The sequence below is a fragment of the Papio anubis genome, chromosome 16, assembly GCF_008728515.1.
Source record: "Papio anubis isolate 15944 chromosome 16, Panubis1.0, whole genome shotgun sequence".
Classification (NCBI taxonomy): domain Eukaryota; kingdom Metazoa; phylum Chordata; class Mammalia; order Primates; family Cercopithecidae; genus Papio; species Papio anubis.
The window spans coordinates 22,577,120-22,595,619 of record NC_044991.1 but is presented as its reverse complement, the minus strand read 5'-3'; the positions used below and the strand labels follow the sequence as shown (position 1 = coordinate 22,595,619).

Genomic DNA, 18,500 nt, shown 5'->3' with positions numbered 1-18,500 from the left:
ACATAATGAAATGAAGGCAGAAATAAAGATGTTCTTTGAAACCAATGAGAACAAACATACAACATACCAGAATCTCTGGGACACATTTAAAGCAGTGTGTAGAGGGAACTTTATAGCACTAAATGCCCACAAGCGAAAGCGGGAAAGATCTAAAATTGACACCCTAACATCACAATTAAAAGAACTAGAGAAGCAAGAGCAAACACATTCAAACGCTAGCAGAAGGCAAGATATAATTAAGATCAGAGCAGAACTGAAGGAGATAGAGACACAAAAAACCCTCCAAAAAATCAATGAATCCAGGAGCTGGTTTTTTGAAAAGATCAACAAAATACATAGACCACTAGCAAGACTAATAAAGAAGAAAAGAGAGAAGAATCAAATAGATGCAATTAAAAAATGAAAAAGGGGATATCATCACCGACCCCACAGAAATACAAACTACCATCAGAGAATACTACAAACACCTCTATGCAAATAAACTAGAAAATCTAGAAGAAATGGATAAATTCCTGGACACATACACTCTCCCAAGACTAAACCAGGAAGAAGTTGAATCCCTGAATAGACTAATAGCAGGCTCTGAAATTGAGGCAATAATTAATAGCCTACCAAGCAAAAAAAGTCCAGGACCAGACGGATTCACAGCCGAATTCTACCAAAGGGACAAAGAGGAGCTGATACCATTCCTTCTGAAACTATTCCAATCAATAGAAAAAGAGGGAATCCTCCCTAACTCATTTTATGAGGCCAACATCATCCTGATACCAAAGCCTGGCAGAGACACAACAAAAAAAGAGAATTTTAGACCAATATCCCTGATGAACATCGATGCAAAAATCCTCAATAAAATACTGGCAAACCAAATCCAGCAGCACATCAAAAAGCTTATTCACTAACATGGTGAAATCCTGTTTCTATTAAAAATACAAAAAAAAAAAATTAGCCTGGCAAGGCGGCGTGCACCTGTAGTCCCAGTTACTCGGGAGGCTGAGGCAGGAGAATGGAGTGAACCCGGGAGGCAGAGCTTGCAGTGAGCCGAGATTACGCCACTGCACTCCAGCCTGGGCAACAGAGCATGACTCTGTCTCAAAAAAAAAAGAAAAAGAAAATGGCCATCTTTTCTTTTATGTTCAAAAAACTGTAGTTGCATAACAATAATTCCATAGCCTCTGGTTTTTTGGTGGCCTTCTTTCTCATTCTAATTTAAGAAGTTTGGAGTCAAACCTCAAATGTGCTGCAGAGTAGGTTACTAGACTGAAGGCTCAATTAAAGTCCTCTCACACTGAAAACCATGAATCTTATTTACTGGGAAACCAGGCAGAATTACCTCTCATCTCACTTTAGGATGAACTGCAATTAGGAAAGTCAGTAGGGAGACAATGAGAATCATGACTCAGTTTCTCCTCTCTTTCTCTGTGATGAAGGTGACTTAGTGTACGCCTGCAGTAGATACAAAGGTGAGTACATTTCATGAGCCACTTCCCACACACATCAGTTTCAGGCCTGATCGCTTCTAGTATTGGGTCAAATACGAGAGGTAGAAGGTGCTTCCCACCAAGGCCTGAGGTCAGATACCTAATAATTCAACTATGGAAAACAATCAGTTTAAAAACAACTGTCTCTTTTTAGTCAGAAAAACATTTTATATCTAGAAAGTAACTTATTTGGGAAGAAAAGGGAAACAAAACTAGTGTTAGTTCATTTGTTCACCTATTCATTCATTCTTTTGATCAACAAATATTTGTCGAACATTAGTTATGTCGTAGATACTGTGGTATCTTTGTTTATTATTATTATACTTTAAGTTCTAGGGTACATGTGCACAATGTGCAGGTTTGTTACATATGTATATATGTGCCATGTTGGTGTGCTGCACCCATTAACTCGTCATTTACATTAGGTATATCTCCTAATACTATCCCTCCCCCTGCCCCACCCCATGACAGGTGTGTGATGTTCTCCTTCCTGTGTCCAAGTGTTCTCATTTTTCAGTTCCCAACTATGAGCGAGAACATGCGGTTTTTGGTTTTTATTACCTTACATGGCAAAAGGGACTTTGCAAGTTAAGAATCTTGAGAAAGGGAAATTATCCTGGACCATCCAGGTGGGCCTGATGTAATCACACCAGTCTTTACTGGAGAAACGCAGGAGTCAGGGTCAGAAGGGAAGGTGATGTGATGACAAAAGCAGAGATTGGAGTGATGTGTCCTGAAGGAGGAAGATGGCAGCTGACAGGGGCAAAGAAATACATTCTCCTCTGGACTCTGAAAAAGGAACTAGCACTGTCAATATTTTGACCCTTACCCCAGCGAAACTGATTTTAGACTCCTGACCTCCAGAGCTGTAAGATAATAAATTTGTGTTGTTTTAAACCACTAAGTGTATGGTAATTGGTTATACAGGAATAAGAAATTAAGGCAGACAGCTAGAGGAGTGGGGCTGTCAAGGGAATTAAGAAAGCTAGGAGTTAACCTAGAAAAAACGATGTTTCACGTGTGGGCTCACTAACTTTGAATGATCAGCATGAAAATGAGACAGAATACCTACTAGGCAGTTGGAAATGTGAAAGTGATGCTCAGGCAGGAAAGATGTCAGAGCTGGTGAATACAGAGTTGGAAACACTGTATACTGGAGCAGTTGTCAAAGGTTGGGGGTACAAAACCTATGGGATGCAGCAAAAGCAGTATTAAATTTATAGCTATAAGTGCCTACCTCAAAAAGGAAGAAAAACTTCAAATAAACAATCTAATGATGCATCTTAAAGGACTAAAAAGCAAGAGCAAATCAAAACCAAAATTAGTAGAGGAAAAAAATAAAGATCAGAGCAGAAATAAATGAATTTGAAATTAAGAAAATACAAAAGATAAATGAAATAAAAGTTGGTTGTTTGAAAAGTTAAACAAAACTGACAAACCTTTAGCCATACTAAAAAAGAGAGAAGATACAAATAAATAAAATCAGAAATAAAAAATGAGACATTACAACTGATACTGCAGAAATCCAAAGGATCATTAGTGGCTACTATGAGCAACTATATGCCAATTAAGTTGGAAAATCTAGATGAAATGGACAAATTCCTAGATACATACAACCTACCAAGATTGAAATACGAAGAAATCCAAAACCTGAACAGACTGATAGCAAGTAATGAGATTAAAGCTGTAATAAAGTCTCCCAGTAAAGAAAAGCCCAGGACCTGATGGCTTCAATGGCTTCATTGATGAATTCTAACAAACATTTAAAGAGGAACTAATACCAATCCTACTCAAACTGTTCCAAAAAACAAAGAAGAGAATACTTCCAAATTCATTCTATGAGGCCAGTATTACCCTGATACAAACACCAAAGACACATCAAACTACAGGCCGATATCTCTGATGAATATTGATACCAAAATCCTCAGCCAAATACTAGCAAACCAAATTCAACAAAATATTAGAAAGATTATTCATCATGACCTAGTGGGATTTATCATAGAGATGCAAGGATGGTTCAATAAACACAAATCAATCAATGTGATACATCATATCAACAAAATGAAAGCCATTTCAATTGATGCTGAAAAAGTATTTGATAAAGTTCAACATCTCTTCATAAAAACCCTCAAAAAAATGGGATGTAGAAGGAACATACCTCAACATAATAAAAGCAATATACAAGAGATCCACAGCTACTATCATACTAAATGGGGAAAATCTGAATGCCTTTCCTCTAGTATCTGGAACATGACAAGGATGCCCACTTTCACCACTGTTATTCAACATACTACTGGAGGTCCTACCTAGAGCAGTCAGACAAGAGGAAGAAATTTAGGACATCCAAACTTAAATGGAAGAAATCAAATCATCTTTGTTTGCAGATGACATGATCTTATACTTAAAAAAATCTAAAGACTCTATCAAAAAAACCACTAGAACTGATAAAGTCCGCAAAGTTGCAGGATACAAAATCAACATACAAAAATCAGCAGCATTTCCATATGCCAACAGTTAATAATCTAAAAAAGAAATAAGAAAGTAATCTCATTTACAATAGCCATACATAAAATTAAATGCCTAGGAATTAACCAAATAAGTGAAATAGCTCTATAATGAAAACTATAAAACACTCATGAAAGAAACTGAGGAGGACGCCAAAAACTGGAAAAATGTTCCACATTCATGGATTGGAAGAATCAATACTGTTAGAATGTCCATACTACCTAAGGCAATCTACAGATTCAATGCAATCCATATCAAAATACTAATGACATTCTTCAAGGAAATAGAAAAAATCAATCCTAATATTTACATGAAACCACAAAAGACCCAGAATAGCCAAAGCTATCCTAAGGAAAAATAAGAAAACTGGAAGAATCACATTACCTGATTTCAAATTATACTACAAAGTTATAGTAACCAAAGCAGCCTGTAATGGTATAAAAACAGACACATAGAGCAATGGAACAGAATAGAGAATCCAGAAACAAATCCACACACCAACAGTGAACTCATTTTTGACAAAGGTGCCAAGAACATACACTGGGAAAAGACAGTCTCTTCAATAAATGGTACTGGAAAAACTGGATATCATATGCAGAAGAATGAAACTAGACCCCTATCTCTTGCCATATCTAAAAATCACATCAAAACTGATTAAAGACTTTAGATCTATGACCTCAAACTATGAAACCACTATAAGAAAACACTGGAGAAAATCTCCAGGACATTGGTCTGGGCAAAAATTTCTTGAGCAATACCCCATGAGCACAGGCAACAAAAGCAAAAATGGACAAGTGGGATCACATCAAGTTAAAAAGTTTCTGCACAGCAAAGGATACAGTCAACAAAGTGAAGAGACAACCCACAGAATGGGAGAAAATATTTGTCAACTACCCATTTGACAAGGGATTAATAACCAGAAAATATAAGGCACTCAAACAACTCTATAGGAAAAAATCTAATAATCTGATTTAAAAATGGGCAAAATATTTGAATAGACATTTCTCAAAAGAAGACACATAATGGCAAACAGGCATAAGAAAAGGTGCTCAACATCACTGATCACTACAGAAATGCAAACCAAAACTACAATGAGATATCTCACTCCAGCTAAAGTGGCTTATATCCAAAGGACAGGCAATAACAAATGCTGGCGAGGATGTGGAGAAAAGGGAATCCTAGCACACTGATGGTGGGAATGTAAATTAGTACAACCACTATGGAGAACTGTTTGGAGGTTAATCAAAAATACTAAACATAGAGCTACCGGCCGGGCGCAGTGGCTCACGACTGTAATCCCAGCACTTTGGGAAGCCGAGGCAGGCGGATCATGAGCTCAGGAGTTCAATACCAGCCTGGCCAATATGGTGAAACCCTGTCTCTACTAAAAAATACAAAAATTAGTTGGACATGGTGGCGCGCGCCTGTAGTCCCAGCTGCCTGGGAGGCTAAAGCAGGAAAATCACTTGAACGCAGGAGGCAGAGGTTGCAGTGAGCCAAGATCACGCCACTGCACTCCAGTCTGGGTTACAGAGTAAGACTCTGTCTCAAAAAAAAAAAATAGAGAGCTACCATATGATTCAGCAATCCCACTGCTGGGTATATACCCACAAGAAAGGAAATCAGTATGTCGAAGAGATATCTATACTCCAATTTTTTTTTTGCAGCACTGTTCACAATAGCTAAGCTTTGGAGCAATGTAAGTGTTCATCAACAGATGCACAGATAAAGAAAATGTGGTACATGTACATAATGGAGTACTATTCAGCCATAGAAAAAGAATAAGATCCTGTCATCATTTGCAACAATATTGATGGAACTGGAGGTCATTATGTCAAGTGAAATAAGCCAAGCACAAACAGACAAACATTGCATGTTCTCACTTATTTGTGGGATCTAAAAATCAAAACAATTGAACTCAGGGACATAAATAGTAGAAGGATGGTTACCAGAGGCTGGGAAGGGTAGTAGGGGCACTGCAGGGAGCAGTGGGAATGGCTAATGGGTAACAAAAAGTAGAAAGGATGAATAAGGCCTGCTATTTTATAGCACAACAGGATGACTATAGTCAATGGAAACTTAATTGTACATTTGAAAATAACTAAAAAGTGTAATTGGATTGTTTGTAACACAAAGAATAAATGCTTGTGGGATGGATACCCCATTCTCCATGATGTGATTATTTCACATTGCATGCCTGTATCAAAACATCTCATGTACCCCACAACGGGTACCTACTATGTACCCACAGAAATTTTTTTTAAAAGGTTGGGGGTAAAAATGATAAAAGGACATATACAAAGAAAGAACAGAAAAGAATCAAGGAACAAAATATGACAACTCCGATTCCGGAGCAAGATGGCTGAATAGGAACAGCTCCAGCCTCCAGCTCCCAGCGCCAGCGACACAGAAGACGGGTGATTTCTGCATTTTCAACTGAGGTACCGGGTTCATCTCGCTGGGGAGTGCCTGACAATCAGTGGTGGTCAGCTGGTGCAGTCGGACCAGCGAGAGCTGAAGCAGGGCGAGGCATCGCCTCATCTGGGAAGCGCAAGGGGGAAGGGAATCCCTTTAGAAACTGAGACACACAACACCTGGAAAATCGGGTAACTCCCATCCTAATACTGCCCTTTAGCAAGGGTCTTAGCAAATGGCACACCAGGAGATTAAATCCCACACCTGGCCAAGAGGGTTGCACGCCCACAGAGCCTCCCTCATTGCTAGCGCAGCAGTCTGAGATCTAACTGCAAGGCAGCAGCGAGGCTGGGAGAGGGGCGCCCGCCATTGCTGAGGCTTGAGTAGGTAAACAAAGCCTCCAGGAATATCGAACTGGGTGGAGCCCACCGTAGCTCAAGGAGGCCTGCCTGTCTCTGTAGACTCCACCTCTGGGGACAGGGCATAGCTAAACAAAAAGCAGCAGAAATCTCTGCAGATATTAATGACTCTGTCTGACAGCTTTGAAGAGAGCAGTGGATCTCCCAGCACGGAGGTTGATATCTGAGAACGGACAGACTGCCTGCTCAAGTGGGTCCCTGACCCCTGAGTAGCCTAACTGGGGGACATCCCCCACTAGGTGCAGACCAACACCTCACACGGCGGAGTACACCCCTGAGACGAAGCTTCCAGAGCAAGAATCAGACAGCAGTACTCGCTGTTCAGCAATATTCTATCTTCTGCAGCCTCTGCTGCTGATACCCAGGCAAACAGGGTCTGGAGTGGACCTCAAGCAATCTCCAACAGACCTACAGCTGAGGGTCCTGACGGTTAGAAGGAAAACTAACAAACAGAAAAGACACCCACACCAAAACCCCATCAGTACGTCACCATCATCAAAGACCAAAGGCAGATAAAACCACAAAGATGGGGAAAAAGCACTGTAGAAAAGCTGGAAATTCAAAAAATCAGAGCGCATCTCCCCCTCCAAAGGAACACAGCTCATCACCAGCAACAGAGAATGACTTTGACGAGTTGAGAGAAGAAGGCTTCAGTTGATCAAACTTCTCAGAGCTAAAGGAGGAACTATGTACCCAGCGCAAATAAACTAAAAATCGTGAAAATTGCCATACTGCCCAAGGTAATTTATAGATTCAATGCCATCCCCATCAAGCTACCAATGAGTTTCTTCACAGAATTGGAAAAAACTGCTTTAAAGTTCATATGGAATCAAAAAAGAGCCCGCATTGCCAAGACAATCCTAAGTCAAAAGAACAAAGCTAGAGGCATCACGCTACCTGACTTCAAACTATACTTCAAGGCGACAGTAACCAAAACAGCATGGTACTGGTACCAAAACAGAGATATAGACCAATGGAACAGAACAGAGTCCTCAGAAATAATACCACACATCCACAGCCATCTGATCTTTGACAAACCTGAGAAAAACAAGAAATGGGGAAAGGATTCCCTATGTAATAAATGGTGCTGGGAAAATTGGCTAGCCATAAGTAGAAAGCTGAAACTGGATCCTTTCCTTACTCCTTATACGAAAATTAATTCAAGATGGATTAGAGACTTAAATGTTAGACCTAATATCATAAAAACCCTAGAAGAAAACCGAGGTAATACCATTCAGGACACAGGCATGGGCAAGGACTTCATGTCTAAAACACCAAAAGCAACGGCAACAAAAGCCAAAATTGACAAATGAGATCTAATTAAACTAAAGAGCTTCTGCACAGCAAAAGAAAAAACCATCAGAGTGAACAGGCAACCTACAGAATGGGAGAAAATGTTTGCAATCTACTCATCTGACAAAGGGCTAATATCCAGAACCTACAAAGAACTCAAACAAATTTACAAGAAAAAAAAACCCCATCAAAAAGTGGGCAAAGGATATGAACAGACAGTTCTCAAAAGAAGACATTCATACAGCCAACAGACACATGAAAAAATGCTCATCATCACTGGCCATCAGAGAAATGCAAATCAAAACCACAATGAGATACCATCTCACACCAGTTTGAATGGCAATCATTAAAAAGTCAGGAAACAACAGGTGCTGGAGAGGATGTGGAGAAATAGGAACACTTTTACACTGTTCGTGGGATTGTAAACTGGTTCAACCATTGTGGAAGACAGTATGGCGATTCCTCAAGGATCTAGAACTAGAAGTACCATATGACCCAGCCATCCCATTACTGGGGATATACCCAAAGGATTATAAATCATGCTGCTATAAAGACACATGCACACGTATGTTTATTGCAGCACTATTCACAATAGCAAAGACTTGGAATCAACCCAAATGTCCATCGGTGACAGACTGGATTAAGATAATGTGGCACATATACACCATGGAATCCTATGCAGCCATAAAAAAGGATGAGTTCATGTCCTTTGTAGAGACATGGATGCAGCTGGAAACCATCATTCTCAGCAAACTATCGCAAGAACAGAAAACCAAACACCGCATGTTCTCACTCATACGTGGGAATTGAACAATGAGATCACTTGGACTCTGGAAGGGGAACATCACGCACCAGGGCCTATTATGGGGAGGGGGGAGGAAGAAGGGATAGCACTAGGAGTTATACCTGATGTAAATGACGAGTTGATGGGCGCTGACGAGTTGATGGGTGCAGCACACCAACATGGCACAAGTACACATATGTAACAAACCTGCACGTTGTGCACATGTGCCCTAGAACTTAAAGTATAATTTAAAAAAATAATAATGTATTTATCATCTAAATACATAAATATAAATATATAATAGCAATAAAAAATATGACAACTCCCACATTTAACAAGCGGCAATACAATGGAAAGGAGCTATTAAAATAATATAGGATATCTGAATAATGAGATAGAGGGAAGCCTAGGAGAGGAGGCAGAGTAAAAAAGGCAGCTTCAGAAAAGTATGTATGTTACAAACCAAGATTTGGAAAGGGAACAATCTATACACACATGTATATATTTACATATATGTTTGCACTGACATGTGTTTATGTATGTAGTACAAAGGTCTGGAAAGATTATAACCAAATTATTAACAGTAGTTGACTCTGAGGAGTGGGACAAGGGAAGATATTAATGTGAAGGGGTGAGCCTCCTTTTTCTATTTTATAAACTTTTATATGGTAAGAATTTTTTACAAAACTAAGTGCCACTTTTGTAATTTTTAAAAATTGTTTGTTTTTTGAAGGGAGCATTAAAAAGTCAATGCAGAAGATACAGAAGGAGCATCCAGGAAGAAAATCAGAACAGTGGTGTTTCACAGAAACCTAAAGAGAAGAGAATTTCACAGAAAAATTAGCAGAGCATGTCAACTACTGATACTGATTAGGGAAATTTAGAAATGTCAAAAGATCTTTCAACTCAGCCATGAAGAGATCACTGCTGATTTTCTGTCAGAGAAAAACCCCAAATATTTTTACATTAAACACTTCATGAGTCAAAGAGAAGTCACAAACCAACTCAGAAGATGTTAAAAACTCAATAAACGTGAACGTAATACATAAAAAATTATGGGATGCAGGTCAAGTAGTGTTTAGAGAAAATTTTGTATCTGTAAATGCTTGTATTATAAAAAAAAAAAAATCACCAAGTGCAGTGGCTTATGCTTGTCATCCCAACACTTTGGATGCCAAGATGGGATGATCGTTTGAGGCCAGGAGCTTGAGACTAGCCTGAGGAACATAACAAGGCCTCATTACAACAACAAAACAACAAATGAAAATTAGCTGGGCATGGTGGCTGATGCCCACCATGGGCAGGTTGCTTGAGCCCAAGAGTTTCAGACCAGCTTGGGCAACATAGTGAGACCATGACTCTACAAAGAAAGAAAGAAATTAGCTGGTGGAAGTGGCATGTGCTGCGCCTATGGTTCTAGCTACTTGGGAGGCTGAGGTGGGAGGATCACTTTTGCCCAGGAGTTTGAGGCTGCAGTGAGCCATGATTGTGCCACTGTACTCAGGCCAAGGTAACAGATGGAGAACCTGTCTTGGAAAGGGAAGGGGAGGAGAGGGAAGGAAAGGGGAGAGGAGGGGAAGGGAGGGAAGGGAAAAGGAAGGCAGGAATGGAGGAAGGCAGGAAGGGAGTGAGGGAGGGAGGGAAGGGAAGAAAGAAAGGAAAGAAGGAAGGAAGAAAGAGGAAGGAAGGAATGAACGAAGGAAGGAAGGAACGAAGGGAGGGAGGGAGGGAGGGAGGGAACGTGGCTAAGTTTTACATTTTGCTGCTACTCATATCTGATAAGCATAGCAATAAGGTCACCCTCTCTTTGTCCTCTCCCCATCCTGAATCCCTATAGGCAAAGAACAAACCATGTGGCTCCAGGCACAGGGATAAGTTTAGCTCATACTTCCAAACACATCTTCCATTCATTATGTACCCACATCTATTTGAAGACAGGGATAAAAAATTATCTTCTAAAAAATTGCCAGTTACCAATTACTTGTTGTCTCTTACCACTACATGTAAATTCCCCCAAATTATAAATGTTTTAATTGTAACCAAGTACTATCAAAACAGCAATTGTAAATCTATCATCTTTAAATATATCTTTCATGAAAATAATTTTGCATTTATATTAAAACTATCAATATTATTTTTTGAATCACATAATTTTGAGGAAAAAATGCATTTCCTGTGCGGTTAATTCACCAAGTAAAGAAATCCCTGTAAGGAAAAATCCTTTCAGAAACGTTCTCATCTATTGATGACTGCTTAGCAGCTTCTCTTTCATTTAAACCAAACATAGCCTATATCATCATTTCATGTCTCTTCTCTCTAATTAGATAAATCTGGTTGCTCTTCTCTCTCTACAGATTAAAAGGTTGGGATGTTTTGTTTTTCCAGTATTTCAGAATTCTAATCCTTACAGCACTATGATGACAGGAAGAATTGTGTGATTTAGAGAAGGCAGGCTCCAAGGAAATATATCTAAAGAAAGAGGTCAGGCATGGTGGCTCATGCCTTTAATTGTAGCACTTTGGAAGGCCAAGGTGGGGAGATCGCTTGAGCCCAGGAGTTCAAGATCAGCCTGGGCAACATAAGAAGATCCCTGTCTCTACAAAAAATAAAAAAATAGCCAGGTGTGGTGTGTGTGCCTGTCGTCCCAGCTACTTGGGAGGCTGAGGTGGGAAGATCACTGCAGTGAGGTGTGGTTGTGCCACACCATCCTTGGCATGTGTACTCCATCCTCAGTGACAGACGAAGACCCTGTCTCAAAAAGAAAAGGAAAAGAGCACACACAATAAGGATATTCTTTTAAATATAAACACACAGATTCCTCTAAAAGATAGTGATCTACTCCAGCTATTTCCAGCTCATGACTTTGACCCCGTCAGCTCTTGCAGGCAACCCTGTTCTTACCCAGATTGGAGGATGCTCGCCCCTCTGCAGCCCGGTCCTTGAGATCCTCAGCAATGCCCAGTTGCTGCTCATGGTACTGTTTAGCTCTCTCCAAATCCTGCATGCACCTGGCAGCATGGCCTAGTCCAGCATAGGCCCGCATCTCAATAGCCTTCTCCATCAACTCCTGGGCCAGCTCCAGGACATAGTTGTGGTAAGACATGGCCTTGTCAAAGTTCCTTCGGTAGTGATAGGCACTGCCCAGATTGCTGTAGGCCCGGGCCTCTTCTCGCTTGTTCCCCAGGTCCTTGGCTATCTTCAGATGCTGCTCATGGCACTGCACAGCATTCTCAAAGTCACCCATGGCAATATACACAGCTCCCATGTTGCCAAGTTCTCGGGCTTCAGAAAGTTCATCTTTGGATTGCTTGGCAAGAAGAACACACTGTTTGTGACTGGCCAGTGCATTGGGGTAGTCTCCAATGGCTGTGTACACGTGGCCCAGACTGCTCAAAGCTGATGAAGCAGCCTGAAGAGAAAAGCATAAAGTGGAGAAATGAAAACACATCAGAATGGTTTTGTATGTTTTGGCAGATAAAATTTTACAGGTTGCTTGTAATTATCCAATCCAATTGCTAATGGTACTTCTATCAGTTTTCCACAGACCTACGCAGAATTGATAAAGAACACATCCAAACAGCAAGTTCCTAATAAAAAACAATGATACTTTAATCAGTAACTTTCTATACCTAATCTTCCTAGAAACAAGTTGTATTACATATAGCCTTCATTTTAAAGACTTATTGACATTTCTAATATTAATTACGATATTACATCTCTGTTAATACCTATTGACCTCTGTGGTATGAGAAAATGTATAAAAAAATCAAAATTAGGCCGGGTGTGGTGGCTCACGCCTGTAATCCCAGCACTTTGGGAGGCCGAGGTGGGTGGATCACGAGGTCAGGAGATTGCAACCATCCCGGCTAACACGGTGAAACCCCGTCTCTATTAAAAATACAAAAAAAATTAGCCGGGCATGGTGGTGGGCACTTGTAGTTCCAGCTACTTGGGAGGCTGAGACAGGAGAATGGCATGAACCTGGGAGGCAGAGCTTGCAGTGAGCCAAGATCACGCCACTGCACTCCAGCCTGTGTGGTGACAGAGTGAGACTCCATCAAAAAAAAAAAAAAAAAAAAAGAAAAAGAAAAAGAAAATCAAAATTAATTACTACATATAACAGACCACAGGAAATTCATAAGAGAAATCCATGCTTGGCTTTTTGCACTCCTGGGTATTTCTCTATTCTTGTCTTCTTCCACAGTAAATGGATATCTTAATGGTAAGAGAGATGTTTACCATGATGCTGATGATTTTGTGACCCAGGGCTTACTGGAGAGGGTCCTGCTCTCTTATCTTTGTTCCTTCAATGTAACTTCATCAGTGTTGGTTACTGTGGAGGGCTTAGATTTGGATGAGTCTCAGAGGAAAAAAATGGGTGGGTTACAACCTGCACTGCACTCTGAGTGGGGTGGTCTCCATTAAGCCTCACCACCCCTTTTCAGGCTCACGCTGGCTCTTCAAGCACTTCTTTTCCTCCCTAGAAGCGCTTCTAATCCCAGCCTCTCTGTGCAGAGAGATGCCATCTTCCTAGTCCTCTCACATTGCTTGCCACTCATTCTTTTTTTTTTCTTCTTATTTTGGCCAAGGAAAAGTATGCAAACCCTTTTTATCTTAAAGGTTTTAATGAAACTGACTCTATGCTGGTGTAGTGAACCACAAAGGGACAACGAAAATACAGGAGATGTTACATGGTTTCTAGAATCTTAAATACTTGCAGTCTTATATTCTAGTCCTTGGTTTCTAATTTCTTTGCAGATATAAAAGGGAAGTTATGCTGGGATTTTTCTGCCCTTCTTTTTATCCTAAAACTTGGAAGCTTGCCTACCCTTTCTTTCCTTCATTACCTGCCTATGGCTAGAGCCATGTGGCTGCCTTTCTTCATGATGCTCTCTCTTAGTAAGTGAGTATGTGATCCTGCCAGAACAAAGGGTGTACTCTGTTACGTATAGGCAAGTAATTTTCCTAAGGGCCTCCTGGCTAGGGAATAACAAGGAGGGGATGCTGTCCCTCCTGGAGTAAGGGCATTTCTTTACGAAATGTGTTCTATGTCTGTGCACTTCAGAACACTTTTATTAATATTTTATAGATATAAGTGATTTTCTACCCTATTTTCTTTGCCTGTGAAATAGCAGTTCTTGATCAAAATGACTGGGGACACTTTTTTTTTTGCTTGCCCTTCTTATAATTTTTTATTGTTATTATTATACTTTAAGTTCTAGGGTACATGTGCACAACGTGCAGTGGTGCTTGCAAATAGCATATTTGCAAAAAAAAAAAAAAAAAGCCCCATATTGTTTTAAGTTGCTTTTATCATTTCACAGATGTTCTAACAAAAAGACTTAGAAAATAGAGAGGAAATAAATACTTAGAAATTTACTTTTCTGTTTCTTTTTTTCTGAGTGGTGGAGAGCAGAAACAATTCCATGCAAGTCACAATGCTGCAGCAGTGTGCTTCTGGCAGAAGCAGCAATGACGTCAACAAAGAGCATGTCACTTGTATGTGTACTGGCCTCAAGCTTCTACTTTGTGAGCCTCTTTGGGGCTGAGGTTAGGACTTCATGTCAACACATTGTATAAGGGACTTTATACTGCTTCTACCTCCACCCATAGTCTATCCCCCAAATCTTTTTTTCCTCCTTTGCTGCAGGCCTAGAGACTCAGCCTCCTTCCTCTACTTCAGTAGTTGGCCCTCCCTTATTCTTTGTGGGTTCTCCACCACCTGACTAGGGAGGACACAACCCACTCCTACCCAGAAATCTTTGTTACCCTCAAAGCAAAACATGCAGGCTCTTTGACTATGGAATTGTTGTAGCTTAGAATCAGATACACCTTGTTCAGAATTGCAGTGCCCTTTACTAGCTCTGAGAGCTTTAGCAACTTAACTTCTCTGAGCCTTGGTTTTCCAGACATTTTTAGGCCCAAGCAGCAAGCCAGGAACAGAGTATTTTCAAACCCAGCCATGAGCCCCTGTCAAATATGTAAACCATAAATAATTCACTAGATAATTCCAAATAGTAGATCTGGTTGGAGGCCATGAGCCTTTGAACACTGCATGGGATAGATTTATAGGTCTTGGGGCAGGCACAACACCCCAGGCGTCGCTGTTCTCAGGAACTTCTGGTTTATGGCAACTCCAAATGATAGCCCTGGGATCTTCTGCTTCTGGTTCTTCATTTCTCTAAATGCCAGGGAGACATAGGAGCTGCTTGCTAAAGCTCTCTGAACATAAGGAAGGGAATATTTAGGCATTTCTCCTCTGGGGTGTGGGGGAAAAAGGGAAAGATTATTACACTGGCTCTTTCCTGGCATCCTCCAGTTACCAGGCAGTGCTGCCAGGCTGGGACTCTTCATGACGGGTGTCCTGGAAGTCAGTATCTCTAGAAAGGATGTAATTTATGAAGCACACATCACTGCCTCTGAAACTAGAGAGGCAGCTTGGTACAGTATAAGAATGGAACAGGATTTAGCATCAGAGGCCCTGGCTATGTAACACTAATAAGTCTTTTACTTCTTCACTCCTGTTTTCTTTATTTGTAAAATGTTGCTAATGACAATACTGTACATACTTCACAGGGCTGAGATGGCATCAGATGAAGCAGTGCATGTGAGTGCCTTTAGTAAACTATAAAGTGCTCTGTGAATGCATCACTAAGGTGTAGATGGATGTTTTATGACTGCAAGATGACTGGGCTGAGTTCTGTTAGCAAGCAGAAGCTAGTAATGGCAACTGAAAACATCAATCATTATGACCAAACATCTATATTCCTATCAGTTGCTACAGGAAATAAAGTCCAGTGTTTTACAGCCCCTGGGCAAATAACATGTGATGATATTTATCAGCTAAGTGAATTACAAATTAATCACTTGTCTTTGTTCCTGTTCCTGTAGAATAAGCTTAGATCTGAAACATGGTTTCAGGCTGTTAATGAGAATCTGAAGACCCACTATCTATGGGGAATCATAGGCCCCACCTCAAGCAGATGCTGCATTTGCCACCAAGGTTCATGCTGCCTTTGTATATTAATCTCTTTGAGATTTCTGTGCTAGAATAGCAGCAGCTGCTTCCCACAGTGGAAATATTCTGGAACATCTGTATTTGAATACTAAAATGCATACAAACAGTTATGCTAACAAACTATCTGGTTGGAATAAGACAATATTTTTCTCTTTCTACAAGATATAAATTACTCATGTTCTTGCCAAAGTATAATTTCCAGCTGCAGATTTAGGCACATAGGAGTCAGTTACCTCTTGCTCTGTGACCTGAATATTTACAGAAGAATTGCATCTGACAAGTTAGTTTCATGTGATATAAAACTAGAGTAAGAAATTTGTTCATATTTCTTCAAACCACCTTTAAAGGTTTTTAGTTTAAGAAATAAAGTTTAAACTACCCAAACTATAACCACATCGATGACACTGCCATTAAATATTATGCTGAAGATTTAAACACGTTTTCCTTCCATCTAGCATGTTTCTCCCTTACCATATGTATTTTTCATAAGGGTTACATTTTGTGGGAGGATTACATGCTTATAGTGTTATACACAGAATATTCAATATAATTGCTGATTGATTCACTACATGTCATTGGAAAAACGGGAAATGTACCTGCAGCTAGTACCAGAAATATAGCATTTCTTTTTTACTGCCCAAATCTACATGTTCCATGTGTTCTCTGCCAGTTCAGTGCCCATAAACCCAAAGTCCTAGATTAACTGCCCACAACCCAATAGGCAGAGATACATAGAAGAATAAGTATAGACTCTGGAATCAGGCACTCACTGATTCAAATAACACACTGTAATAACACACATTTGGAACATCTTTGAGACTTAGTTTCCTCATCTGTAAAATGGGAATATTAATATCTCACAGAGCCTTCACGAGTACTAAATAATATAGTATTTATAATGACCCTGGTTCAGAACTCAGCAATAACAAGATGCTAAAAAATTTTAGATTTTAGTTTTTCTTCCTATCCCACCCAAGATAATACTCACTTAGCTTTTATTCATTTCAAAGATGTGATAGAAGATAACCAGAAAATAAACCATAAGGTTATGTCACCACAACTAAAAAGACAATACAAGAAGCTTGCCCCACTGATGGTAAAAAATGTCATCAACTTCATATACTGAAGACCAGCATATGATTCATACTGCTCTTCTGCAAATATATGCATAATAAAATTCACCCTTGTAGTGCAGCACCACTGGTGGGCACCTGTAATCCCAGTTACTGGGGTGGCTGAGGCAGGAAGACTGTTTGAGCCCAGGAGTTTGAGGCTACAGGGAGCTATGATCACACCACTGCACTCCAGCCTGGATGACAGAGCGAAACCCCATCTCTTAAGAAGAAGAAAAACTAAGAAAAATCCACCCTTTACTTAGGGACATTTTGGAATCCAACACATATCCAATACATAATTCAACACATATACAATTAGGTGTATATCCAACACATATACAATTAGGTGTATATCCAACACATAATCTTGGTAAATGCACTTTACTTCAAAGAATGAAAGTTTAGGCCGGCATTCGGGTGTTTGGAGTCTGTTGGTTGGTTTGTTCCTTTGTTCATTCATTCTTGCATTCAAGAAAATTCTCTAGGCCCAGAAATAAATTCATGTACCTACAGCCAACTGATTTTTGACAAAGTTGCCAAGAACATACATTGGAAAAAAAAGGTAGTCTCTTCAAAAAAAAAAAAAAAAAAGTGCTGGGAAAATTGAATATTTACATGCAGAAGGATGAGACTAGACTCCTCTTACCATATACAAAAATCAATTCAAAATAGATTAAAGACTTAGCTATAAAACCTGAAACTATGAAACTGCTAGAAGAAAACATAGTGAAAAAGCTTCATGAAATTGGGCTGGGCAAGGATTTTTAAAACATGAGCTCAAAAGCACAGGCAACAAAACCAAAAATAGACAAATGAGATTACCTCAAACTAAAAACTTTTCACAGCAAAGGAAACTATTAAGAGAGTAAAGAGACAACCTATACAATGGAAGAAAATATTTGCAAGCTATACACCTGATAAGGGATTAATATCCAGAATATGTAAGGAACTTAAACAACTCAACAAGACAAAAACAAAATAACCCAATTAAAAAATGGGCAGGTCGGGCCTGGTGGCTCACACCTGTAATCCCAGCAGTTTGGGAGGCCAAGGCAGGTGGATCCCCTGAGGTCAGGAGTTCGAGACCAGCCTGGCCAACATGGTGAAACCCCATCTCTACTAAAAATACAAAAAATTAGCCAGGCGTGGTGGTGCATGCTTATAATTCCAGCTACTCAGGAGGCTGAAACAAGAGAATCACTTGCACCAGGGAGGCAGAGGTTGCAGTGAGCTGAGATGGCGCCACTGCCCTCTAGCCTGGGCAACAAGAGCAAAACTCTGTCTCAAAAAAAAAAAAAAAAAAGGGCAAAAGACCTTAATAAACATTTCTCATAAGAAGACATATAAATGGCCAACAGGTATGAGAAAAAAAATGTTCAACATCACTAATCAAGGAAATGCAAATAAAAACCACAATGAGATACCAGTTACAAAGGCTATTATAAAAAGATACATGAAAACAAGTGTTGGTGA

The 18,500-nt window shown here is 39.9% G+C and overlaps 1 protein-coding gene across 4 annotated transcripts in view; it reads right to left on the bottom strand.

Moving 5' to 3' along the window:
* TTC28 (tetratricopeptide repeat domain 28) overlaps positions 1 to 18,500 on the bottom strand; it is a 719,970-nt gene that overhangs the window by 166,065 nt on the left and 535,405 nt on the right. For all 4 annotated transcript variants that reach the window (XM_031656035.1, XM_031656036.1, XM_031656037.1 and 1 more), the window contains one exon: positions 11,796 to 12,303. In XM_031656035.1, coding sequence (XP_031511895.1) covers positions 11,796 to 12,303 — 508 coding nt within the window. The remainder of the gene's footprint in view (positions 1 to 11,795; positions 12,304 to 18,500) is intronic.